Source organism: Motacilla alba, chromosome 8 (genome assembly GCF_015832195.1).
Source record: "Motacilla alba alba isolate MOTALB_02 chromosome 8, Motacilla_alba_V1.0_pri, whole genome shotgun sequence".
Taxonomy (NCBI): domain Eukaryota; kingdom Metazoa; phylum Chordata; class Aves; order Passeriformes; family Motacillidae; genus Motacilla; species Motacilla alba.
In genome coordinates, this window is record NC_052023.1 from 22,345,360 (window position 1) to 22,372,992 (window position 27,633).

At 40.4% G+C, this 27,633-nt stretch overlaps 1 protein-coding gene across 1 annotated transcript; it reads right to left on the minus strand.

Moving 5' to 3' along the window:
* Nucleotides 1–141: 141 nt before the first annotated feature.
* CFH (complement factor H) lies at nucleotides 142–27,633 on the minus strand. Its single transcript, XM_038144365.1, has 24 exons — nucleotides 27,414–27,633; nucleotides 23,495–23,680; nucleotides 21,641–21,746; nucleotides 20,858–20,934; nucleotides 18,939–19,133; nucleotides 16,573–16,743; nucleotides 14,890–15,069; nucleotides 13,228–13,428; nucleotides 12,189–12,365; nucleotides 11,688–11,864; nucleotides 10,637–10,813; nucleotides 10,309–10,482; nucleotides 8,984–9,166; nucleotides 8,147–8,329; nucleotides 7,443–7,625; nucleotides 6,043–6,222; nucleotides 5,438–5,644; nucleotides 4,622–4,798; nucleotides 3,816–3,992; nucleotides 2,675–2,851; nucleotides 2,011–2,193; nucleotides 1,127–1,327; nucleotides 654–848; nucleotides 142–524 (listed from the first exon to the last, which is right to left on the minus strand). Coding segments are annotated over exons 1-24 (3,930 nt in total). The 5' UTR covers nucleotides 27,475–27,633; the 3' UTR covers nucleotides 142–522.

Here is a 27,633-nt window from a genome sequence, read left to right on the forward strand (position 1 = left end):
AGAGACTGCCTCAAGTTGGTCAAAGGAGACTCCACTACCTGCTCTTTCTGCTCAGGCACTCAGGACAGTCACTCCAGCCTCATTTCCAAGCAAGTGCCTGGGGAAGAAGATAGGAATAGATAAGGCCAAACATGCTTTTTGTGCTGATAATCAAATTAACTGTCAGCTTTAATTCTTGTCTCAGTATGCCACCAAAGCCAGCCTGTTTTCAGGCCACAATTGTTAATAAAATAACAGTGAGATCAGGATAGAATGGATAAAATGTAAGCACAACCCTTTGTTTGCATAAAATGTAAGTACATTTACAAAACTAGATCTAATGTGAATAATATGCAAAGACAACCATCCAGTAATAAAAACAAGAACAAATTCCAAGACAGAACATTGGCTAAGCTGCAAACAAAGCACAGCAAAATGGGCAACACCAGGAAAAGTTGAGCTCAAGTCAGTGGGGTTGGTTGAGGGCTCCGTCATTGCCCCAGCTGGGCTCTCTCATGTCATTTCCTTTTACCCAAATGACAATTCTGTGTAAAGAGAAAAAATGGGGAAAAGGCATCAATACCAATCCTGACGGATCCCAGGGGCTCCTCAGAGCAGTCAGCAGAACTGCCTCCTGCAACCCCTGCCCCATGTCTTTGGCAGCAAGCACTTACACTTGCACACAGGATATGGGATCACTCCATCCAGGCACTGTGCTCTGAATTTCTCCCTCTGGGAAACCGGTCGGTACCAGCGCTTGCACTCAAACAGAACAAGGTCCCCTGAGCCATAGAGAGGCCTTGGCTGGCTGGATGACTGCAATTGAATATTGTTCCTTTCCATAGTGATCCTATCCAGATGACAGTTCCCTGCAAAAGATTAATTCTGTTATTTGCCTGTAGATCTCACACTCCCACACTGGACAACTGATGCGCTGCTGGCAGCCCCTGTGGGTGCCCCAAGTGCCCTTTCCCCAGCTCAGGTGTGCTGGGCAATGACTTCCTGGGGGCACTGCCCCTTTATTCCTGCAGCTTCCAGGAGGCTCCCACACCCTGGCTCACAGCCAGGAAAGCCAAGGGCTTTCTGCTTCCCTTCAGCACTAAACATGCAACAGCACAGCAGCAAAGCCAAAGAGGGGATGACTTACTTCCCAGTGTGCACCGTGGGTATTCCAATGTGCCCTCCACACACTGGACCCTGAAGTTGGGAGTACTTGGATCTTCCAAATATCCCGGTTTACAGCGGAACTCAATAAAGTCACCCGACGTGGAGTACAGCTTGTTTTGTTCAACCCATTTCAGCTCAATATTGTTTCTGTCCATATCTTCTTCTGATGCCGTACAGGCCACTTGAAATAGTCAAGAGAGGAGTGTCAGTACTTCATACAGACACACCATGTTTTGCCCCTAGAGCCTACAGAACTCCTTCCCATCAAAAAATGCTTCCAAGTGTGCTCTGACCCTCTGTTACTTGCAACAGAAAAGACATTCACATCCAAGCTAAAGGGAAAAAAAAAAGCCCTGGGAGAAGCCTTGTCACACTGTCAGTCACACAGGGCAAGAATGAAGCACAGGTGGGGAAGACACCAAACACCAATGAACTTCCCCATATATATTTTTGAGACATCCCTCCTTCCCTTCTGCTCCGTACTTCTCTAAATTTGTTTTCTCATCACAGAGGCACCCTTGGCTTTCCCCCGCACTGCTACTCATTCAGACCCATCCTCCTGGCTCACAGCCTGCTGTGTGGAGCCGTGGCCCCAGCCCTAGAGCACTCAGGAGCTCTGCACAAGTGATGGAGGTGCCCTCACAGTGAGGATTCAGCCAACTCCCCTCCTCGTGGACCTGTTGGCAGCAGAGGGAACTACACAAGTTGAATTTAAGCAGAAACTCCTTTGAGACAAAAGGAAGACTCACTGCCATTCTACCCTGCCAGTATTTTGGCCCCAGCAGCAGCGCTGCCCTCAGGGTCTCAGAAGAAAAGAGGAGCACTCACACAGCCTTTGGCCACCCAGCACATGCTTCAACCTACCCAGGCAAACTGGGGGGTTTGACCATTGCCCATTGAGACAGGTGATTGTCGGAGATCCTTCCAGGATATAGAAATCCGGGCATTTGTATTCCACAGTATCACCTTGTTGATATTCTTGCAAGGGGAAGACAAGAAGCTCTCCACTTTGAATAGATGGAGGTGTGCCACATCTCCCAGCTCGTCCTGAAACAAATTTCCCAGTCAGAGAGGAAGTTCAACTGCAGAGAAGGTCTGGTCAGAAATACCACCCACACTATGCTGGCACTCCTCAGAGAAGTGGAGTAAAGCAGAGAGAAAACTGAACAGCTGGCACGAGCAAGAGTTTCTCATTTTTCCAAAGTTTATGCTCACAATTACCAGCTCACCCACTCTGAGCACAGCTTAAGTGCTCGCAACTGTCTGCAGGATTTCATCTTGTCCTGCATAAGGTGTGGCACTTGGCCCTCTTGAATGAAGCCACCTGGGTCCCTCAGCTTGGTAAATACATCCCCCATCTGAACAGAGACCTGGGAAATGGCCTGCTTGTCCTGAGTGTGCCAGGGCCATGGCAGCTGTGCACCTGAGGGCACCATGAGGGCACCATGAGGTGCTAAATGGCAACGAGGCAGCTTTATGATGCTATCACTGACAGGGGGCTGGATGGAGAGAGACAGAGAGAAGTTACCTTTGCATGTTGGCAGCTCTGTCCAGGTCCCGTTTTTGCACACTACAGTAGAAGGCCCAGTCATCTTGAAATTTTTCCAGCATTGATACTCTGCACTCTCTCCAGGCATGTACTTGGACTTTCTAATACCATCAATGCTACCACCAGCAATTTCTGGAGGAGGATCACATCTCACATCTGAAAAGAGACACGGCTGCAGTCACCTTTGCAGTTGTTACTGTGTTCATCTATACAACCAGAAGTGAAAGGAATTAGCCTTGTCACAATTTCTGTACAGATTTTCTGCTTCAGGTGGGTCAGAGGGGCTCACCATGGGGAAAGCAATGAGGTGTGGCAGTGGCAGCAGAACACTGTTTGGGACTCTCAGGAGATGGCAGGGTCAGTAGGAGTTTCTAGAGAAAGCCAGTGTTTCTGTACTTATGCACAAGAACCACGCCAGCCTTGTCTTTCCCTGGGGAGCCCTGGCCTTCCTGGAAACCATAGGGGTAGCAGCCAAACTGATTCCCTGCTGAAGTGCAGAGCTCTGGAGGGCTGGCTGTGCTGGAGGAGCTTATCAGCCTGTGCTGCTCAGGGCTGGGTAAGCACAGCCAGCTCCACGGAGCTGTGCTCACCCTGCAGCCACAGATTAGGATGGGGGACTCTGGAGCATTCCTGAATGTTCCTTGTCACAGGAAGGATCTTTCCACTTCCACGGCCCTAGCATGGTTTAGATCTGGGGCTCTGCCAGGGTCTGCATTGGTCAGAGTGGAGCACTGCAGAAGAAGAGCTGTTTCTCTGTCCTACTGCTGCTTCCATTCAGCTTTGAACACAAGAGAGAAGCCCTTCCGTGTCTGTCCACTGAAAGTCATTGAAGTGGTGGGCACTGGGGAAATACCAACAGCATACAGGAGAATGAAAGAGCAGCACATTTTAGGCCCTGCTGCTTCAGGAACATTTTTGCTATTGATGAAAATATTCCCAGTATCTCTAGAAGCATCAAGTTTAATCAAATTTCTGTGCAAGGAAGCAATAGCAAGTTCAAAGTTGGGGTAGCCAAAGAAAACAAGTAAAAAAGGCAAAGTCTTCAAGTAAAAAAGGCAACCGGTTCTTCAGAACTGGTTGTCTCTATGCTAACAGGCAAGGTGAAAGCACAGATTCCTACCTCTGCAAACTGGTAATCGTGACCATTGACCTTTTGAACAAAAGATGTAATTTTCACCCGTCATCTGAAAATTGCTTTCACACTGATAGTGCACCATGGCACCGGGCAGGTACCTCTCCTGAGGAGCGCTCGCCATGCGCGCGTTGGGGATCTCGGGCGCAGCTCCACAGCTGGCATCTGCAAAGAGAGGAGTGTGGAGTGAGCGACAGAAAACTCACACAGCACGGCATTCCAGAGCTCCTGGTGAGCAAATGCTCACCTTTTTCTACTGGTAGAAAAAGAAGGTTTATTCTGATATATTGTATGGTTTGTTCTGCAATGCTTCAGCACCCAGTATTGTTTGCCTAAAGAAAGTACAAGGAGAGGTCACAGAGATCAGCCAGCTGAGCTGCACAGCATCGTGTGCCACCAGTTTAGAGAGTGACACAATTTATTTACTATTTGAAGGTGCCTGTCAGTAACTGACATGCTAGTGATGCGAAAATAAGATCCATTGCCCTAGAGTTATCTGCTCCTTTCCAGCAAGGATGCTGCAAGATTCCTCCATAATGTCTGCCTGCTTGATTTCAAGAGAGCCAGGATTCAGCTACCAGCTCCAGCCCACAGGGAGATGATTGCTTTGCTGATCTACCCTGCTTGTTGTTTTCCAGAAGCCAGAAAAATAGGTGTGGTAGCAGCCCATTCAAAGCAAGTCACCTGTTGGCTCTATTGGCCTGACTCACCTGCATGCCCAAGTAAAATTTATCTTAATTCACAACATGACATGCTAAGAAAGATGATGAATTACTTAGAAGTAGAACCTATACCTTGACAGAAGGGTAGCGATGTCCAATTTCCCTTCCTGCAGTAAATTTCAGGGGAACCAACAATCAAGAACCCTGGATCACACTGGTAGCTAACTGTTTCACCAGGCTCATAAGATTCCTTCTTTCTGCCTTCAAATTGAGCATTGGCAACTTTTGGAACACTTTCACACGGCATATCTGAAAAGATAACAGAAATCTGATGCTTGTGCTATTGTTATACTCATTGAAGAAGTGTACTTATTCCATCAAACAGGTGCTTTAGAGAGCTATTTCTAACATCAGAAATAGTCATCTGCTAACAGTGGATTATACAATTATATAATTATAGTTAGCTAATATTCGTATAAAAGGTAGCATACAGAAGATTAAATAAGTCATTCCCCCAGATATACAGATTTCAGCCACTGAGACACAATTCTGTTTCTAAACATGCCAGAAACTTTTACTGGAGGCTTTTGTCCCTTGCTACCCTGATGTGATGTCCATCCCTGAGGCACCACAGCAACTTTTAGTCACCAGTAGACTCTGCAGAGAAGAAATCTTTGGATCAGGAGGATATGTCTAGGACTCATCTGGCAGAGAGATGAACTGAACAAAGACTACAAGAATATGAAGGAATATTTAAAAACTAAGGTGCATTAAGAAAGTCAGTTTTGAATCCAATCAGGATTGTTCTGAAGACATCAATGATGGAAGATAAGATTCCACAGCAAAATATGGAGTAGAAAAATACACTTTTACTGATTAACCTCCAGTTTAAAATTCTTTCCATTGAATTGCTAAATGCACTTCAAAAAAAGTAATTTTTGATATTACCCAAACATAAAGGAGCTGCAGTCCATTTTCCCATAGAGCAGTTTCTCTCTGTTGGTCCATTTAACATGTGTCCAGAATGAGGAACATAAGTAAATCTAGCACCAGCCAGATAAAATGTTTTCCCTTCTCTTTCAATTCTTAAGCTTGGATTTTCAAGCCTGGGAGCATCAGCACATTCTACAGAATCTGGTGGCAAACACGGTGTTTCTAAAAAAATGCAGACAACACAGATAAACAATAATGCAAGACAATCAATATTGCAACTGTAACTAAGTAATAAATAATTTACAGAATCCAGGACATTATTTAAGGCCCCCAGTCAAAACTGAGACTCTATTATGCAATATACTAAACAAAAAAATAAGCACACAGCTCTTGAGGGACTACCTGAAAATGGCATACACCATCTCAGATAAGTCAGTGTAAATGAAACGACTGCAGCTGTTTGCACCCTTTTTAGCAACTTATGTTGTACTTCTTTCCTGCAGTTCCCTGTCCACGGTAATCTTAGGTAAGTAACAGCAGCCTCCTGCTCAGGATGACTGCAAATGGGTAACACAGATATTCATAACAAAATCATGGAAAAGAAATATGCCAGTACTGACCCACACAGTGAGGTGGTGATTGCCATCGCCCTTCTATACAGGTTATGTCCTTTTTACCAACGAGCTGGAAGCCATCGGGACATGAAAAAAATGCTTGACTCCCATTCCTGAAGTTTCTTCCTGCTGTTGTCACCTGAGTACCAGGCACCTCAGGTGGAGGTGGGCAGACACTCTCCTCAGCTAAGGACACGTATTCATGTTACAATAGAACAAAGAGAAAGTGCAGCAGTTCAGCAGAGATTACAACACAAACAACTAAGACAACACTGGTGCTAGATAACTCCAATAGCTATCTCAAGCTTTAATTAATACTATGATCATTTTGCTCTGCTTCAGAAACAGCAGAGCTGCCTTCAGCTGCTCATCTGCTTTCAGAGTCATAGAAAAGACAGTCACAGCTGTTTACACCAAGCTAAGATGGAGTTTCCTGTAGTCCCTCCTTTCTTTCTCACACAGCAGCACACTCTTGTGTGCTTCTCCTGTTCCTCTCTCTATAATGAACTACTTTAGGAAAAAAGAACTAACATCTGGAGTTTTGTTTTTTCTTCAAGCAAAGCTGATAGATGAGAAAGCTAAAAGAAAAGAAAAAAATAGGCTAATTTTTTCCACTTCAAGGATGAAGGACTCTTTGTGCCAAAGGAAAGAAAAAGGGAGAGAATGAAGTAGACCTAGGACAGAGGTCTGAGGAGTCTTCCAGAGCTTAGTTTCTTACTTCTAGTGGTTCCAGAAAACTGAGGTAGGGACAGTGATTGCCATACATTTCCCACTTTCAGGCATCATTTCCCATAAATCTGATATAACCAAAGTGAGGAATGAGGCAATGGTTGTTTTACAATCACGCTTTCTACAGACAATATCCTGTTCTGCCATGCATAAAGGCAGCCCTGAAGGCATTGCCCTCTGGTGTGTGTTATATATGGGCAGCCTCCTCTGAGTCTGTGCTTTTTCGCTGCCAACTCAGCTTTTTTCTCATAGTTTCACTAGGAAGCAATTGGAAAAATGGAGGGAAAAAATAAACTAGAAAAGCTTTGAAGGTTTAGAGGAAATAAAGAACTTTGACTGGAGCTTGAGCTATGTGCTCTCTGTTTTGCATTGGGGTAAAGCCCTTTTGAGGAACTGAGCTTAAATCTATCATTGCACCTTTTCTCACATCAGAAGTGCCAGCAACAACCATTCCAGTTGTCAGCGTAGAGAGCATTAAGTCTGCCTTACTAAAGTGGTGCATCTCTAAACCTAATTAACTGCTCCAAGGATGGCCACAACTACCCTTCAGCATATGATCAAGTAAACATTTGTATTATTTGTATCAATAAACATTGATACAGCAATGCTAAGAATCCTTAATAATGAACATTTATCATGCCTGCATCAAAAGAAATGGTGCAAACGTAAGAACACACCTGTACATGGAATCTCTGGTGTCCATCTCCCAGACACACAAGTTGCCTGTTTAACATTTTCATCATTTAATGTACATTTATAATGTATAACTTTTTGGAGCCCAGTCTTCCTTCTTGACATGAGATACTGGCCAGAGTGCATCAGCACAACATCCTCTGGAATTACACATTGAGGGGATGCATCTGAAAAAAAAAATAAAAAGAGCTTAAAAATAGATTTAGATCTGACGATATATACTGATGAAGATGTCATCAGTTGTACCGAAGTTTCATGTGAATTTGAGGAAGAACTTCACTGGGTGGGTGCTTGAGCAGGGAGGATGGACCAGATGACCCACTGTGGGCCCTTCCAACCTTACTCATTCTGTGACTCTGTGAGAAGGACTAATCCACATAAAAGTGGTTAGGGTGGGACAAGCTTAACACGTTGTGGCTATTAACATTACTTTTAATTCCTTTTAATAATTGACTTTAACCACTGGGCAAATGTCTATTTTGTTCCCTTTACAAAGCTGTAGGTGCAGAGTCTTCCCAGGATGAAGGACTTGCTTCCATTTAAAAGGAGTAAATTAAAACTACTCAGTTTTGATACATTAAACTATAGCATGTCTGGCTACATACTGATGGCTGAAGTCCATTTTGTAGTAAAATTTTGTATACAACTATATTACACTCACATCTGAAATATTATGGAAACAGATTACCAGCACAAACAGGTAAAGGCTTCCATTCTCCATGAAGACATTTTATTTTTATTTTCTCAGTATTGCCAGAGCCTGGTTTACATCCACAGGTTACTTCATCCCCATGTGAATACTGGGCCTGGTCTGCCTGATGCAGAACAACATTCGGGATAGAGGACGGTGAATCACAGGGCATTTTGTCATCTGTTGAAAAGAGCAGAAGTGTTCCACAATAATACAGGAATCACATATCAATAGCTGAAAAAAACTTAAAATAACTATACTTGCATTTGGTGAACCAAACCTACACCCACTAATTGTAGCAACTAAATTTCAACACAGCTGGGGTACATATGTCTTTTAGCCACTTTGCTAAATTGCTTTCCTGCCTTTTCCCTTTTTTTTCCAACACTGGCATGATCCACAGGTAGTTTCAGTTGACAGTACTTTCCCAAACTGTTGGTACATAAACCATAAAGAGTAAGGAAAACTTCAATTAATTCATGTCCCCTGAATCACTGATTCTGATCAGTCAAAATGATAATTGATCATACACCTGCACATTCATAATGTGCCCTTTCAGTTAGAATTATTACAAGAACTGAAAGCCATTGTAAGGTCTCTTAAAGCACTGCAGAGCTGTCACCTCTCTATGAGAACTGCAGCTTTGTTGCAGCAGTAGTGACAGCCCGAGGTTGTGCAATTTTATCTTATTATTTTATTACTTTGAACAGACCATTACATCTGCAAATACGTATTTTTAATTGAAAATATTTTAATTGAAAAGTGAAAATATCTATGAGGTAATAGCCTGCAGAGAATTCCAGACTTCTCAGAAGTAAGAGCTGTGTAGATTACCAATGCAGGAGGGAGGAGATGACCACTGCCCATCAATACATTCTATTTCCTTTGATCCAACCAACTTAAATTCGCCGTTACATTCATATTGCTTTCTGTCCCCATGCTGGTACTGGTTCACAGAGCCATCAACAATACTTCCACTGGGAATTTCAGGGGGAGGTCCACAGCCTTTGACATTCACTGAAATCAAGAGATCAAGTCTATGCTCTGAACTCAGTACTTTCACCACAGTTATATGTTAAGTACAACATAAACCAAATTGAATGTATCAATTAAAGCAAGGGAAAATCAGTGGAACAGGTTAAGCAGGTCATTGATTTATGCCTTTGAATATCTGGATTCGTGCTGGGCTGGAGATCACAAACAGATACATGCGACCAGGCTCACTCTTGTCTCTCACTTCCACGCACTGTCAATGTCTGCTCTGATAAAAATGCTTGATAAAACCAACACAATTTTAAGGGAAAAGTAAAAAAAGTGTTACAAGAATAGTAACTTCAATATTCTTAAAAGAAAAAAAGAAAATTACCAATTCTGCAAGGAATAACCTATGTCCTAAATATCACCCAGCAAAAAAACCCCAAAAACAAACAAAAAACCATCCTAAAAAACCCAAAGCATTCCCCCCATCCCCCCACTGTATATTAAAGGAATTCATTTTTGATGCAGTGAGTGGAACTCCCATTAAGGGAGCTTAAAATGTTCCTGAGCTAAAGAGCCAAATATATGAAAGACTTACTTTTAAATGCAAAAGAGTGTGAGCAAAAAGAAGGATGACAGAGTAAAAGTCACCAAAAAAGTGATTGAGTGGGAAGAAAGGGAGGTCCCTTTTTTCTCTCAAGCTTTGTGAAAGCCAATGCACCTCATGAGAGGGCTCAGCATCAGCACAAGAAGCTCGTCTCAGATGCCAGGAAGTCGTGTACTCAGTTAAGAACACTCAGTACAGGGATACATATTTTTCCTTCTGTATGAACGTACTCATCCTACTATATGAAATGAAGAATTTCACAGGAAAATCCTTCACTGGGTTTCTTTTTTTTTTGGGCCCAGCTCTTTGTCCCTCCCAAACCATTTTTTCCTTCAATTTCACGTGATCAGAAAAAAAAGAGCACAGGATGTGTTATTCATAGGTATCAATGTTAGGCAATGGCAAAACTAGGACCTTTGGAATACAGTAAGAGAGGACACTACTCAAATTAATCATTGCCATACTGCACATTCTTTATGAAGTTGTGAACAATTTTTCAAACATTAAAGTCAATAACCTGATTAATGTTTTGTGCAAGCCATTTACCAGCTCAGTTTCAGTATTGCAGAATTACCTTTACACACTGGTGGCGATGGAAACCATCCAAAGTCGTAGCACTGACTAGAGGCAGGTCCCACCCTTATGTAGTTTTTTGCACAGGTAAATTTCACAACAGCTCCACTGCGGTATTTACCCTCTTTGGGAGAGAAATTTCCATCGCTCAATGGCAGCAGCACACATTCGATTTCTATGGAGAAAAAATATTTTAACACATAGTGGACAACCTACAGAAAGTACATGAAATGCAACTGGCTAGAACAAAACCAAAGGAAGGCTTAAAGAAAAAAGGTTCCCAGAGTGTATACAGAGTGACACTGATTAGCAAACACAAAAATATTCACCACGACACTGGGGTTCTGGACTCCATTCTCCATTTTTGCCACATATTGTGGTATCAGTTGGCATGTAATTTGTAGTCTTATATCCCTCCAAACATGAATACTCAATTGCATCTCCAGGCATGAACACAGTTTTGTTTGTGTGGTGAATCAAAATGTCCCCAGGTGCTTTACATGATTCTGTAGAATAAAACAAAGTTAGTGTATTTAGTTATCCAGAAACGCTGCCCTTTAGAAGCATCATCCCTGTAGGTATATTTGAAACACCAATTATTTTGCATTGTCTCAATATTATTGTAGAATATGCAACATATTCACATTTATCTATTGCATTAATCTTCCAAAATTTGTCTAGAAGTAATGTTTAGGGTAAACATTTCTTCCTTAGATTCAATTATTTCCTTTAGCTACATATTATTATCATTATCTGTATTATCATTATTATTAATTTAGCTGTCACAGCAAATAGTTTGTACTGCTGTTCCCATGGTCAGTTGTGAGTCAGAAAAAAGCCAAAAAATCCTAAGTGAAGGCAGTCTGAAATAAAAGGACAAGATAAAATAGCAGCTAAATTGGTCAATATTATGACCAACATTTAACAATACAAGATTAAGTCTCTTACTGTACTACACCTCTGTTCAGGAGAGGAAGGAACTTTGAAATAATGAATCCTATTTGCCTCTAGTTTTGGCACATTTAAGTAAAGTTCTTGGTGGAATGCCTTGGTTCATGGATGTTGATTCATAAATTGGGAGTAAATTTGGGCAAATGTACCTTGTATCAGGGAAGAACCAGTGAAGAGGTCAGTGATAACCATTAACTCAGTGCTAAAGAGATCCAAAAAGATCCTTTACATTTTCTCTCTATTTCTGGAGCCTGAGAGAGGTAAATCTCTGCAGGATCATTCCTCTATCCGAGTGTCCCTCTGCCCATTAAGAAACCTCTGCAAATCAAGGTGACAAATCTCTGAGGCCAGAGAACATCACAGAACACCATGTCCACAGGACACGCTGGTGACAATGACAGGAGAGCTCTGAAACCTTTAGCTACTCACTGATGCATTTTGGAGGTGGAGTCCAGCCACTCTCTTTACACTGTGTGTATCCTGATTCTTGTCCTTCTGGAGTCACAAACCCAACGTGACATTTATACAGGATCGTCTCTTTTGAATTGAATATTCTCCTATCAGAGTTCAAAAAGCCATTCTCAAAAATGATATTCTGGCACTTTTCTGAAAGAGAGAGACAAGATTTCTTCCAAGTAAAGCACTGCTAAGCTAGATGCATAAAAATCAGAACAGAATCAGCAGTAGGATTCAGAAAATCGTTTAATACACGATCAACTGAATACATTTTTAATTCCATACATTGTTAATACACAATGCTTAATATGTTATTTAAATGAATGGATGGTTGGATGTTTCAGTCCTACATTCTGAGAGAAAGCTTTTGTAGTATGTTAAATCATTCTGTCAAGGAGAGGCTTCATTTTCAGAAATTACTGCTACAGCAAATAGTTTTACCTAGAAACCTCACCAAAATACAAGCACACTCACTTTTACGGGTACATCTCGGAGGAGGTGCCCAGCCACTCCTTGTGCACGTGACCTCGTTGTGCTGAGCCTGGAAGTCGTAGTGGCAGGTATATCTGGCTCTTTCACCTTCCTTGAAAAAATCTTTCCAGCCACGGTATAGGAAATTACCATTTACCAGCTCTTTGATGAAACATTTTCCTAAAGAAGGAAGGAAAGTATATTTAACCGCAGAAATTCCTACAGCAAGAACTGAGGAAAATGAATCCTTAAGAAGTGTTACTAACAAACAGGCCTCCAAGCACCTTTCTGTAGCCTTGTGTCACAAAAAGACACTCGTGTCCAAATATGAATGAAAGCGTGTTTCATTTCAGTGCTTTATGGTTAATGGACCACAAGATCAGAAGTGGAAGTCACTACATAAAGTAATATGAGGTGGCCTTAACCAAAAATCTCTTACCCATTGTTCACAGGCAAGGTTGGCTCACTTCAGTGCTTCTCACATCAGTATCAGTTTGGTCTGGTACGTCTCTAAAATGTTGGTGTATGCCCAGAGTGAATTCCAGCATTTGCCTCCAGGAGATTTTATCACCTCTGTGGAAGTGCAGCAGCCTCTCAAACCAACTCTAGAGATTTTAGCAACAGCTCAGCACGCTGGCTCTAAGGCCTCCTGTCCCCAAGAGCCCAGTAAGGCAGATGGCTGAAGAAATGTTGTCCTGTGATATCTGAGTGCCTGCTCCTTTCCTCCAGGCAGGGCTCCACTCATCTCCTGCACTGAGCACCACTCCACTGAGGGCAATGAGGAAAGAGCAACCTTTTGTAATCCACTTTTGTGCCCTGCCGGTAGGTAGGTACTTTGCTGTGACTGATGTGTGAGAGGAGGCCTCATCTCTCTGCTTATATTAATTTTAAGTCAAATCAATTTCAAATCTGAGTCAGTGTATCTGGTTCTCTTGCTGTTACCATGATCCATTTCAGCTTATTGCAAAAGTGTGAACAAGTTCTGCTGCACAGATCTTTGATCATTAAACCAGAATTGAGTATATAGTGGAAATGTACTTACTCAGACATTTTGGTTCTGGAAACCAGCCCCTTTCAGTACAGGTAACTCGAACCCAGTATTCTCCAGTGGGGGTCGAATAGTCATCAAGGCAGTAGTAATCTATAGTCTGTCCAAATCTTCTTGGAAAGTAGTAGTTTCTATAGTACTCATATGTATAACTTAATCCGCCATTTTCTATAGGTGGGTAGTCACACGGTTTCCCTTGAAACAGAATGGAACAGCAACAATATCAACACATACACGATAAAAAGCTCAGGGCAAAATTCAGATTCAGCTTCCTCATTTGAGTACTTTCAGAAATAGAGGGAACCACAACTGCACACCCTGGAAGATGGTAAGGAATGCAGGAACAACCACACTCTGCTCCTGGGGTCTTTGCCAGAAACACAGTCTGAAGCTGTGTTACTTCCCTCTGCTCCGCTGCAACCAACAGAAATCCAGCCAGTACTCTCTGCAGACTCCCGAGGGTGATTGTGAGACCAAAGGTTAGTATTCATTGTACAGTGAGATGACACTGCAGAAGGTCTTGATTTAATTTACTATTCTGACCACAAAGGGAACCCAGTCATCTGGCTCAGATATAGAAACTGAACTGCGAACTCTTAAAATTGAGATGACTCCTGCCACCTCCATTTACAACTTATGGGCTCCTGCACCAAAAGTTCTTCCTGACTATTTTAATTTTTTATTTTAAAGCTACAGCATTTTAATTTTCTTCTCTTGGTTTCACAAAAGAACTGACCCTTTCCAGGGAAAAGTCCAGGATAGAAGGAGGAGATTCTCAGAAACTTCCATTCAAGTTTACCTAGTCACCTCCCAAAATGTTCTGACCCAGAGCCTTCATGCCAGGGCAGAGCAGACCATTCAATATTGAGTGAAGTGGGCTCAGGATGACACCTGAATTTTACAACCCAACTCATAAGAGAAAACATTAACTCGGATACTAAAACAGCATGTTTTAGAATTAGCTCTAATCATCTTATCCAAAGGTTCCTTTACAAGACTGATTTCATCAGGGTTTCTCTCACATTCAAAGTTTTATTTTCAGTGCCCAAGAAGAAAGAGTGTTAAATTTTGAAACTACCTGCTAAATTTATATATTTATTTTTTTATACTGTGCCTACTGGGCAAAACTATCATTGCAGTTATGGGAAGTTTCACCCAAGAAAGAACTCATTAACCATCAAGAATACCTTGCTTTGTTATGTGACAGGCTATAAAATAGAAAAAATCCTCTGACTGTCCATAACATCAAATTACAAATAAAAATCTAGTGCTGTGATACTACAAGGAAAGGTATCTTCCAATCATTACCTGTGGTTTGGCTACTTTAAACTCCCCAGGTCCTCTAATCCTGACTGGGATGCTATTCCTCAGGGGGAGCACAAACCTTCCCGACAGTGAGCTGACTATAGCCCATTTTAACAGATTTGCAAATATGTAAGTAAGAGGTAAGATGTGTTAATAAACACAATGTAAATCTGGATTACCCCATTGTTTTTGTAGGTGATTTTTCTAAACCATCAAATTAAGCTTTGCAGTACAAAGAAAAAAAGAAGCAACTGTCATATCTAATGCTCCTCATGTTTTGCTTGTAACTTATTTTCTCTGAGATACTTCCAACAATTCCACGTTGTACCTTTATTCATGAGAGCTACTCACGGACACAAGCTGGTTCAGGCACCCAGCCATTCTTGGTGCATTCAGCTGTGGTTCTGCCAGTTACAGTTTTAAAATGATACCCATCATCACACTCCACTGTGATTGTGTTACCCACTGTGTACTTGTCTTTTTGAGGTCTAAAGTTCCCAGAGGAAATTACTGGAGGAGAGCATACAATTTCTAAATAAAAACAGGGAAAAAAAAAGAATATGTTTACATTTATTGCATAAGTTCTTGTTTTCATAGTATATTGGCCAAAACTGCATAGAATTGTTTAAAAAGATGTTTCTTTAAGCAAAGAAAAGGTTACATTTCTTCCTCACTCTTAGAAATGTATGGTTCTGTAAGAGAAGAGTGACAGCTGTTACTGATGTCATGTTAATTAGAAGATTAAAACTTAATTGCAAAGAGAAAGGTTAGAGAAAGAACTGGAAGCCATCAAACCAAACCTAATTTTTTCCTTTAGATCTGCAGCTGGGTTTTGCTGGGCTTGTTTATGGACACTGTCCCAAAGGAGGGCAGTTTCACTGGCAGGTCCTAAATGCTGAAATAATTATACTTGACTAGGAACTGATCATTCAAAGGTTGTGTGATTAAGATTAGTGTCCTTCATTGACACTGGAAGTATTTCAACAACTGAAAATTATCAAGAATCTTATTCTTAAAAAACTCAAGATACCTTCATGCCCAGAGAAGTCAGGCTAACAGATTTATAAACCAGAGCCTGTCTTTTGGGGATTTTGTGTCTTCTTCCAGTTCAGAAAATATCCCCAGCACCCTGAGGGCTGGGAGGGGATGACTGTAAGGTAGCTGCAGGCTGGTGCTGCTGTGGTGGGAGGGTGGGTGAATCAGTTTTCATGCACGCCCTGCTGAATCCTCTAGGTCCAGAGATAAGCCCGGTAGGATCCAGAACCACTACCTGAGTACAGCCCAAGTACCAGAGCCCAGCATATGAGCGTCTAGAAGAATGTTTTGTTTGGCACTCCTCAGAAGCAGTATGTTGTTAAACTGTAGGCAATGCATGTTAATTAATAACATCTAACCTTGAAGCAGAAGGGTCAAAAACTGAGTGGGCCCCAAGACTGACAACAAGTCTTTATTTCTAAAGGAGTCTTTCTGGAAGAGGTCCCAGGAAGGTGGGTAGTGCAAAAAAATCCTATCATGTTGCCCTGTTGCCAACATTTTTTTCCCAGTTTCAAGATTTTGGCAATTTCTAGCAGAAAATTCAAGGCACTGATAAATTCTCCAAAATTTCATCAAACTGTTTCAGTTGGGACATGACATGCATATTCAGAGATTTAAATACAGCCTTTAAGTGCTGTAATTGAAAGAAACTGAAGTAAAATCCATGACCCAGAGGGCTGATGTCAAACAGGACTAGCCTCAGGAACTATGGATTTGTCACATGAACTGCTCAGAAGGCATTTAAGAGTTAAAAAACAATAGAGACCTTTAGCATTGTAAATATGTTAATTTGTAGAGATTCACAACAAGATTCTGGTTTTGCCACAGCTCTTCATGGAAAACTCTTATCCAGTTCTTTGGTCCCCTCAGCACTTAATCCTTCCAGTCTTCATGGATATTGGATGTGGATGGATTTATTTTGTCCTGAATAAACTTATTAATCTCTAAAATTATTTCCAAACCCAACTAAAGTGCAAAACCACTTTAGGCAAGACTGACCAGTGCAATAGGGAAGTGGATTCCATCCTGATTCAGTGCACAGTGCATCTGCTCTGTTCCCATATTTGTAACCTTCTTTACAGAAAAACTGCATTAGCTCATTTTCCTTGTAAGACTTCTTTGGAGAACGGACATATCCATTAGGGATTTCTGGCACATCACAGACAATTTCTGAAATTGAAACAGACAAAAATTCACATATTTTAATTTTTATTTGCTAAGAATAAATTTCTATTACAGTAGAATTTAGGGGTTTTTTTGTTTTGTTTTTTGGGGGTGAGTGGGGGGGTTAATTTGAATTCACAAACACTTTTGCATTTGGAAGCTGTTTGGAACTTATTTGAGCACTCACTTGATTCTGGGTTCCAGGTGGAAAATGTGGTGTAGCATAGCTTCAATTGCAAATTGGTTCATGAGACAGATTTCAGGGCTTTGCTTTGGACTTTAATGGATTTAGAATCAAGAGATAAGGCAGAAGACATTCCAAAATAAGATACTAGGCTAGCTGAAATTTAGGATTTTCTATTTTTTCAGATAACTTCTTTGTAATTTCCAACAAACCTAATGTGCTTTCAGAGCCAGTAGGTTATTAGTTAAATCACGACATCAAAGGGAGAAAAGAGTTTAAAGTATCTGAAGAATTGACACTAGAATGCTTAATATCTATAGAAGAACATCAATGTTCTCAGTTCCCTGCCAAACCAAATACAACGACCAAGATCTTGCAGTTTCCCAAAAATGCATTCATAAAGCCAGAAGATATTCAATGCTTTGTTTCCTAGGTCACAGAACAGGACACCAAAGAGTTCCCTTGGATTCTTTTACTAAATTTACTTTGTGTTTAAAATGAAATATAGCTCATGCGAACTATCATTGTTTAATGAAATTCACTATATTCTGGAAATGTTACAAGCATAATGTTTAATTGCACTTCATGCTGTACAAAATATAGTAAGTGGGGGTTTCAAAGCAGCAAAAAGCAGTACTTGAATTGTGAACAAACCATAAATGTATTTGCCATCCTGACATGTGTGTTCTGCTCTTCTAAACATATACTTCAGGATCAAAAAACATAGAAATAATCTAAGAAACCTGATGTTCTGAATATTTAAGTGTTTGTTGCCATAATCTTCCTGGGATTCATTCTCATACCCTGGCAATCCAATCCCATCCATTCTTTGCTCAGAAACTGGGAGGAATAATCCCATCCACCAATGCCAGCTGCAGGCAGGGCAGTGTGGGACTGGCTGGCTGAAAAGCAGTTTTGCAGAAAAAAAATAGTTGGTGGTACTGCTGGACAATATGGACAGGGGCCAGCAATGGGCCTTTGCAGCAAAGAAAACACACTTGGCCCCACTGGGAAAAGGGCTGTCAGCAGGCCAAAGGAGGTGATGCTGCCCCTCTACATCTCTCCAGGGCAGAACTCCCAGCAGAGGGAAGATCGGAACACACCGGAGCAGATGCAGTGAGGGACAGGAAGATAATTAAGGAATTTGAAAAACTGACAGAGAGTGGTTTAAGAGAGTCTGAAGTAAAGAAGGCTTGGGGGAGGAGGGACAATCTTTTTTACATGAGTAAATTCCTGGCTCCAGTGGGGCAGGCAGAAGCAAAGGTAATGGAACTGGACCTTTCTCACTGGCCACCAGCCATACAGTGAGGAGCAACGGGCACCAACCAGAATATAGGAAATTCCACTTGCCACTTCAAAGTTTTTTTTCAAAGGGAGCTCAACCACTGCAGTGGGTTACCCAGAGAAACTGTGCATCTCCATCCTTGGAGATATCAAAAGCTGACTGAACAGGTTTTTGGGCAACCTGCCCCAGCTAATTGCTTTGAGGGACCTTCAGAAGTCCCACACCACCTCACTGACTCTGGGGTTCTGTAGAAACTAAACACGAACATTCCAACTTTTCCAAACACATTAGCGTGAGGAAAGAAAAATCTAACTTTTCTTTTTTTTGTGTTTTATGTACCCTAAGAATTAAAATCCTACTTGTTGACTAAACTTGGTTCAGACAGATTCAAAGTTGTTTCTGATTACTTTGGTTAAATCAACACTGGAGTGGTTGACTCTTCTGCAGACATATCAAAGAATTTTACTGCAGCCTGGCAAAATATACAGCTTGTAAGAAAAATATGGAACAAGCAGATGCTCTATTATCCTTATATTAGTATCCAAGACTATTATATTTCTCTTCCTTATCCTGTTTTTTCATATATGCACTGGAAATTGTTTACAGACAAACCAAGCTTAATTGCTGTGAGATAAAGTGAAAACTTTGTGGCTTCTCATATGGTAGCCATGATTTAGGAGTCTGTGAGAACAAAGCTTCTTAATGACACACAGTAAATAGTGTCCTTTTTACCTTTGCACAGAGGCACATTGTTACTCCATTCTCCATTATCAGAGCAAACTATTTCTTTAGCTCCAACAAGCTTGTATTTTGCATTACATTCAAAATTTACAACCTGGCCAAAGGAATATTCTTGGCCTAGCTCAAATGCACCAGTCATAATTATCCTTCCATTTTCAGGTTCTTGTACAGGTAAACACTTTATCACTGGAAAAACAAAACAAGGAAAGGAAAAAAGTAAATTTGAGGTCTGTATAAAAACCTGACACATAAAAAAGTTAAAACACAGAAAAATCACTGTAATTTCCTTACACATTAAAAAAACACACAGTCTAGCTATGCATTCAGATACCATTTGCAGCAAGTGTAATATAAAGCCCTAAGCAAAAAACCAGAGTGACATAGGAAGAAGCTTGTAGATCCTCTCTCATCATCCTCTTCTCTACCCTTGAAGGCTAAAGACAGAGCATCCACTGAATTAGATTACCTCACCCAACCTAAATTATCCTAGGATGGTTAGCTGAGCCTTGACTGACACCACTAAAATTTGCCAAAATCAGTTGACTTTGTTTAAAGTTGTGGCAAACTGAGTTTGCTATGGACAGTTTGCTATCCGGAACAGTGCATTACACACTGCCTACAACAGTGTGTAGTTATTAACTAAAATTCAGTTCAGTTATTAACAAAAATTCTCATTAAGGATATCAGAGCAATTATATTACTAAAGTAAACAAACACAGGGGCAGATATTAATTAGAGCTCTCGTACCTCCCAATTATGAACCTGCAGAAAAAAAAAGAATTAACTTATGTCATCAGCTATGTCTTATTAAGGGGGGAAATGACTATCAAAGCTCATTCTTAGATGCTTACATGGATGTCACTGAGCAGGTACAAAAGCGGATTCTGTTTTTTTTACCAAAGCTACTTCTCTCTGACATTTGCCATCTTAAAAGTCATCTGCCTTTTCCATGAGCTCATATTCTGTCTCATGGGTTCTTCACATTTAGGGCACCCTACAAATTCTTTCTTTCACAGGCAATCATATTTCAGGGAAAACTCAACCATGACAGAAATAACTTAGGAGGACTTTGAAACTGAAGTATCTTGGTGAGACATGACAAAAAAGTTGGAAACCCTTGCTCCATATAATGCAGACTCAATACCTAAGTGTGAGGGCCCTCAAAATTTAGTAAACTAAATTCAAAGCATCTAAATCCACAGAAATACCAAACTACAGACAACAAGCTCTAGTCAAGATATCTACTTTAATTTGTTCTTAGAGACCCTTTCCTGACATCAGATGCTTAACCCAAACAAAAATGTCACTGCTGCCCACATACGTTAAAATAAAGCAGTTAAAAATGATCCCTGTGAAGAGCAGGAACCTTATTTTCATGATCATACAGGCTTGAAACTGGTGAAAAGGTTTCTAAAATAATAATCTGAGCCATCCAGTCTACTAAGTCTTGATGTCTGTGTCGCCCTTGCTCTCAGTCTTGCTCACTGAATGCCTTCCACATTAGTATGCTAATAGGGAGACCTTAACAAAATCTTAATGCTTAGGATGTTCACAAGGATGGAGGAGGAAAGAAGCCGAAAAATACACATGCCTTCACACTGGTTTGAAACTCATCATCCCAAATGCCATTTGCAACCATGTTTTGCAGGCAGCTTCTCTATCAGGGCTTTTGGGTGAGGCAGAGCTTTAAGCAGTCTGGAAGTGACAAGACTCCACTTTGGGAAGGGTTTTTAACAAAAGCTCATTGGACTAAAAGAGCTCAGAAGTCACTGTAAGAGCTTCTTTGCTGCCTAACTTGACTTTAAACATAGGTGAATTAATACTAGTAAAGCAATCACAAACTATTTTAGATAGTACCAGACAGATAAAAAGACAATTTAATAGAGAATTTAATGTCAAACTCCATTTACCTTCACAGTGAGGGATGTTATTGCTCCATCCATCTGCCTGACACTCACGGTAATTCCTTTGGCTGAGCATCTGGTATCTTACCAAATAAAAAGCAAAAAATGCTAAAATACAGTTTCTCTATGTGACAGAAACAACAGTGCTGCTGTTTTTGAAGCAGAGGAAGATGGCTCCAGGTGTTCCAGCATAGAATAACCAAAAAGTGACAGCACTGAGTAGTCTTTTACCTGCATTTTCCCTATTTGCTTTCTTTTAATTGAATATGGAAAAAAAAATCAAATCAAATCAGAGAGTAGGAAGGAATAAGGAAGAAGGCTTCTTCATTACAGAGACAGCAAGCTTTGGCTGCATAACAAATGCAGGCAGAGGAAGGACAGCTTCTCTGAAAAGACAATGAGCAACTGAAGGGATTAAGGAGAATATTGATTTTTGGAACTCTCTTTGTGGAACTCAGGCTAGATGCCAGTAACATAACTGCAAAAGCATGGCTAAAGCACTGTACCAAAGCTGATTTGCTTTTCAGGAGGAAAACATCCAGACACAGGCACAATACCATGTATTTAACTTGCTGCAGTTTTCACTGGAGAAGATGGATAGAGAATTTCTTTCAAGTATTCAGTGAACACACATGAGTCTGCCAGAAATGTCTTCCTTCAAACATTTTTTACAACACATAAGCAAGCATTAAATATTAGTAAATTTTATTACAGAGAAAAAAAAGTGTAACTGACAGTATAATTAACATCTTATATTAATTCCCATGCATTGAATTAAATGAGGATTACCCATCATTACATCTGTACTCAACTCTGGCACCAAAAACAAATTCACTTCCACTGGTAAGTTCAAAGAAACCAAAATCAGTGTCTCCAGGATGTCCACAGGGCTTATCTGGTTGAAAATAAAGGGGAAAAAGTCTTACTTACACCATACACGTGAAAATGAGAAAGACAGCATTTTTCCAGTGATTAGTAGTGAGTATGGGTCTTTAAGGGCTTTCAAAACTTCACAAATGTTCAGCCTAAGTTTGATTAACATCTCCTTTTTATCACTATTTTCATAGTTTTCAATGATAACATACTAGAGTATCCTATTAAAAAAAAAAAAACAAAAACAACAAACAAAAGCAACCTACCTCCAACAAATCCCAAAACACAAATTAGCATGTTTTATTCCTTTAAAAAGGCTGAACTCATATTCAGTTTTATGACAAATTTATGCCAATTTTCGTACTATTAGTGACATAATCTGCACCAAAGCCTCCAGTAGAGAACCCATTCACGATCAGAAATGAAATTTTCTGAATCTGTTGGGGACTGTGCTGAGTGAAGTGGGGTGATCTTATTTTGGTCCTTAGTGCCTGCTGCTCAAAGCTCCCCACAGGACCTTCCTTATGGCCCGGCTCTAGCTCTTTGCTTTGGATTCCCAAAAGAGTGGCAAAGATGAACACTCTCACTCCTCCTCTTCCAATCTCATAACATGGACTGCAAGATAAACTGCATAGCTGAAACCTAGTACCCCCCCTCAGCAGAAATCTTTCCTGCTTCTTGTCAAGCAAGGCAATTTACTTCTTGGGGCCTATCAACATCCTCCGTTTTTACCACAGAAGATGTGCTTGAGCAGGCCCTAAAGCTGCTGCAGTGGGATTCAGAGGAAATGGAAACTCCTGATCAATGTTTCTGTCTTCTGTCCTGCCGAGGGACCCCCAGGCTGAGCAGAGCATCCCCTCCCGTCTCCCCACGCGCTCCTTGCCGGTGGCAGCCCTGCGCACTGGGTGGCAGCATTTGCTAAAACATGCTGCAAACCAAATTCTGGACAGGCTCCTGTTCACTCACTAGTTACTCAACGAAATCTGAACACTGAGACAGAGACTCGCTCAAAAATGTAAAAAAAGCTATTAGAGACTTAATAATTCTTACTCACAGTGAGTATTAATCTCTGTTTGAACAACACCAAAGAATTATTTTATCAAATCAAAGATTTATATTGTACTAGTAAAAATTTTGTATGTTAGATACACAATCATAATCCCTTGTTTCTAAAATTCCTTTGTGTTTAAAGCTCATTTATTACAGAAGTATCTACTGAATAATGATAACAAAATTCAATTTCTTCAGCAATGAATTCTGTATGAGGGTGTGAGATACTTGAAAACTCTCAGCACAGTATGCTAGAGATAATAAATAGCAGCTCTCATCCTAATTGTTAATTACTGCTTAAAAGAAAAGGCAGGGAAAATAATTTCCCACTTGCAAGAAATGATATCTTTCATAGAAATAGTTGAATAAGCTGTCTCTTGACTAACATTCAGAAGTTAGGTTTCTGCTTTATCCTGCTTAGACCAAAAATTTTTGAAAGCAAGCTTCTAAGAACTTAGTAATTGATTTTAATAATGTAAATTGGGTTAATAAGGCTGGTCTAGAATAAGATCTTCTGTAAAGAAAAAAATAAATCCTTTGATCTGGAGAAAAGGAACTTAAAAGAAGTTCCCTTATGCACACATCCTCTTTAAGGTGATATTTTAAAGAGCGCAGACACAGGTAATTTATGAGTAAAGGTACAATTTTACATTAACATCGCTGGCAAGGAATACAGTCTGCCAGATCAAATGTCTGCAGATGTTTTGCACAAATACTTACTTCTGCATTCTGTCAATGGGGGCAGCTGCTTCCACTCGCCATCAACGCACTGAAACGCAACGCGTCCGAGTTTCACATACCCAGGCCGACAACTGTACGATGCTTGGGTCCCATGGGGATAGGGAGGGTTGTCCCATCTTTTAGTAGGCACTTCTTTTACCCTCCGAGGAGGAGGTTCTGTACAAGCTAAAGGTTTTAAATAAAACCACTGGCGACTGAAGTACATGCTACAAACACCAAAACAATCTTGCAATAGGAAATGTAGCGAGAAATCCTGGCGCCATTTGTGATCAGTGTTTTCTACTCAATCAGCACAAAATAGGAAAGTGACAAAGATCCACATTTTGTAGGAATGTGACTAGACATTTAGCAGGACACATGAATAGCCAGGTGCCAGGGAACCACCTAGGACAGTAATGGTTCATGAAACAGGTTTTACTCACAGAGCCTGAGAGGAGAGCAGTGCCCTGCTTCTGACTGCAGACACCTCCTGCCCTTCCACCTGGAGCTGCTCCAGGCCTGTCCTCCCACTGCCACAGAGAACAACTCTGGGCACTCTGCAGTTTCCTTTCAAATGATTTTCTTCTCCACCCACCACCGCCTTTACTGACATTATTTCACATGTCATTTGATTAAGTTCTACCAAAACCTTCTCTCACTTTTACATTGCCTAAACTTTCTCTCCAGGCCCAGATAACCTGATATTCCAAAACTTATTTCCCATTGTTCCTTACTTACAAGTTCTTTGCTACACAATATAATTAATTCTTTAGTAATTAATTAATTAACTCTGACCTTTAGCTTCCAAGCATTTGGACCCAGTTTGGGGAGTGGATGCTGGTGTCTGGTATTTCTTATTAGCTCAGAATTATACAGTCCTTGCCCAAAAGCTCCTTTCTGGGCCTCCTTCAGTGCACATGAAATGTACAGCCATGTCCATATGAACTACTACAAATGAACCTGAATTTATTTTATTAAGAAGTTCCTCAACAGCTTGAGTATGAGCAAAGTGAGACGAGAGAGGAAAGAAGCCAATGCTGGGGAACTGTTAATGAAAGAGTAAATGATTTTGTCAAGAAATAAATGTCCTATTTCCAGTGACTAATTTTCAGTGCTTGGGTGACTGAAATATACACATTTTGGAAGCTGAAGCTTCACCCAGAGTAAGAGTCTCTGAACAGCCTAGCTAATTAAATGCAATGAACTTTTGTTTTCCATCTGAACGTGAAAGGTGAGCATTCATCAGGAATAAATAAAACAAGCCCTGAGGAATAAAGCTTTGGAAAAGGAATGAAATCTCTGTATAGAAAGTAAACGTCCACCAGGGAAGGAAATGCTTTGGTGAGTAGATGCATTACTCAGCAGAGACCTGGCACAGGCATCCACTCCCTATTTTAGCTGTAAGGCCAGGGGTTTGAGAAAGCAGCAATATTCTCACTGAAACCTTCCCGTGGGTTGTCCAGGTGCTGCTAGGAAACAGGACTGGGGGAAAAATCTTTGGGATCTTTCCTCATGTGAGGGATGTGGAATTAAAGCTCACCAAACTGCACTGCAGAGATGACACCACACATTAAGTAGCTGATGTGGAAGAAGGTGTTTTTTATCTGCTCACTTTGTGTTAGAAATCCCAAAGTGTGGAAAGTGAGCTTTACTTGAGTTTACGAAGACAGACCCTTGAGAACTCATTTGTTGTATTTCAGTAAGGGGAGCACTGACCAAATTAGAGGCATATAATTTGAAAGTGCATAATTTGAAAATAATGGTAATTTTGAGCTTTAATAATTTTAGTTTGGCTGTTTTAAGTAGCCAGAAGAATTAGACAAGCTTTGACTATACTGCTGATGTGCTAAAGGAAGAGTGTGCTCACACCCATTTTTTCCAGTTACTTTGATAAATATTCTCCCTCCTATGAATGATTACATCTGAATAAAAAAATATTGTTACTGTGCACTAGAGGGTACTAGGCTACTCTAAAAAATGTAGGAGAGGCTTTTTTGTAGCAAGAAAAGACAGATTCAAATTCAAACAACATTTTTTGCAAAATGTAGGAATTAGCAAAATGAACAGGAATCCTCTAGCTGGTTCTTTTTTAAATGTGTTAAAAATTGTTAGTTTACCCAAAAAGTTATTTTCAATGGCAAGAAAAGGAATGTTTCTAATTCCACATATTTCTAAGTATACCTTGTATGAATTAGCACTTTCAGTTTGCAAGCTGAGAGCGCACACTGAAATCTATAATTTAAAAAATAGGTTATTGAGTACAGTGAGAGCTTCTCTCTCTCAGAATTGTATCATATTTTTATTGTCTGCTGTGCAGAATGCAGCCTCTTAACTCTTCCTTGCTTACATTAAAACGCCCCCCCTGCCCCCAGATGAAAGATAATCTTCTTAGTCTCTTCACCATTACTAAGATTTGCTGGGTCTCACTGGGTTTTATCTCAACTCTTTCCCACTTCTGCCCTGATGTTAAACTATGTGTGACCATGAAATGTCAGAGTATGTGTATTTATGTATGTGTGTGTGTGTATGCAATTTCTTAGTGGTGAAGAAATCTGCTGGCAGGCTGTACTTCAAAACTATTAATTCCATCATGCACTCACCAATACTGGAGCGTTTTATTTCTATATTAAAAAGCATGCACAGAATGGATACCTTCAAATTCCTAAGCGACAGACAGGAGAGCTGGAATTACTCATTCAGTATTTACTTGTGACTTGACCTCAGTTAGAAATAGCTCAAGCTGCTTTTTTGCCAACAATATGCTGGTAGCAGCTTCTACAAAGTACAAGCACAATTACAAACCCAGGTGGAAGTGGCTTCCACTCCTTGTGCAAAACCCAGCTCTCAGAAGACTTTCCACAACTCTCACTTCAGACTTTCAGCATGAAGCTTAAACAAGAATCCTGCATGACCCATGGTAATAGTTGTCCTGGATAAATCAAATTTTGCTGCATTCACATTTCTTTCCAATCTCCCTGACCTAAAGAAAGCATTGTGAAAACACAGTGCAAATTCAGGCAAACTTTCGTTTCACATTCCAGGAGTTTTCTGCATTTCCTTGCAAACAAATTAGACTACTAGTTGCTTTGAGGCAATATTTATTTATATTTAATTAAGATAGGACATTCCTTTAATTTCCTGATTTTTCAGGTTTTCAAAGTAAAATCCATTGGATCTTTCTGTTAAGTAAGGTCTTCATAACTTTCAACTGAAATGAAAACCAACCTGAACCGAGCAAAGACATACCAGCTCAGGACCACACAGCACCCTCTGCACAACACTCTACGCCAAGAAACTCAAACATAAAGCAAACAAATTAAATAACTAAGGATACACTAAATAATATAAACACAAGCCAAGAAAAATACATTGAACAGAGAAACAGAATACATCAGAGGTTTCTGAAAAGATATGTAGAATACTAGCTACCTCTTTAAACATGAAAAAAAGCATACCTGTGTATATTTATCTCTTTTCCTAGACTAAAACCAATCAGACAATAGAGATATCAGAAGTTTTTTAGTCGATGTAGTAATCATTCATCCTCCTCAGATCACCTCACAGGTTATTCCAGACAGAAAAAAATATTCCATAAATTTACATTTCTACTTTAATCTACCAATTGCTTCCTGGTTATAGATATTAGAATAAATAGCAAACACAATTAAGAGAAAATTAGTTGTCTGGCTCCAGTTTATAGTGACACAAAGCATTTGAAAAGTTGGGCAACCGATTAATACCAGCAAAATAAATAGGTGAAAATAATCCTATGACAGGACACTAAATACTAAAGGTACTAAAAGCTGCCAGAAGAAATGTCAATTATTGTCAGAAGTTCATGAAAAAAACCTACAAAGCCTTTGCACATTGCTTTAGTTACCATCTTCACATACACTCTAAGAGAGGAGTTAAAGCTTACCTCTTTGTGCAGCACAATGCATCCAACACAAGAGCAGAGCTGCATAGCCCAGGAACGACATTCTAGATATTCAAAAATTCAGCAAACACATCCAGTATTGTAGCCTACTTTTTTTTCATTGCTTTGTGTTATTTCCACTGCTTTTTCACTTAACTGGTCCATGGACTGACCTTGCAAAACATTTATACTCTGATTTCAGCAGTCACTTCCCCTAAACCTC

What these genes read in the sequence shown, in the direction of transcription:
- CFH (XM_038144365.1), bottom strand. Translation starts at nt 27,474, where the DNA reads ATGTCGTTCCTGGGCTATGCAGCTCTGCTCTTGTGTTGGATGCATTGT. An exon ending in TCCAGAACCCCAGTGTCGTG is followed by an intron (nt 10,483 to 10,636) that starts GTGAATATTTTT and finishes TTTTCTCCATAG; the next exon opens with AAATCGAATGTGTGCTGCTG. An exon ending in CCCACGGTGCACACTGGGAA is followed by an intron (nt 849 to 1,126) that starts GTAAGTCATCCC and finishes AATCTTTTGCAG; the next exon opens with GGAACTGTCATCTGGATAGG.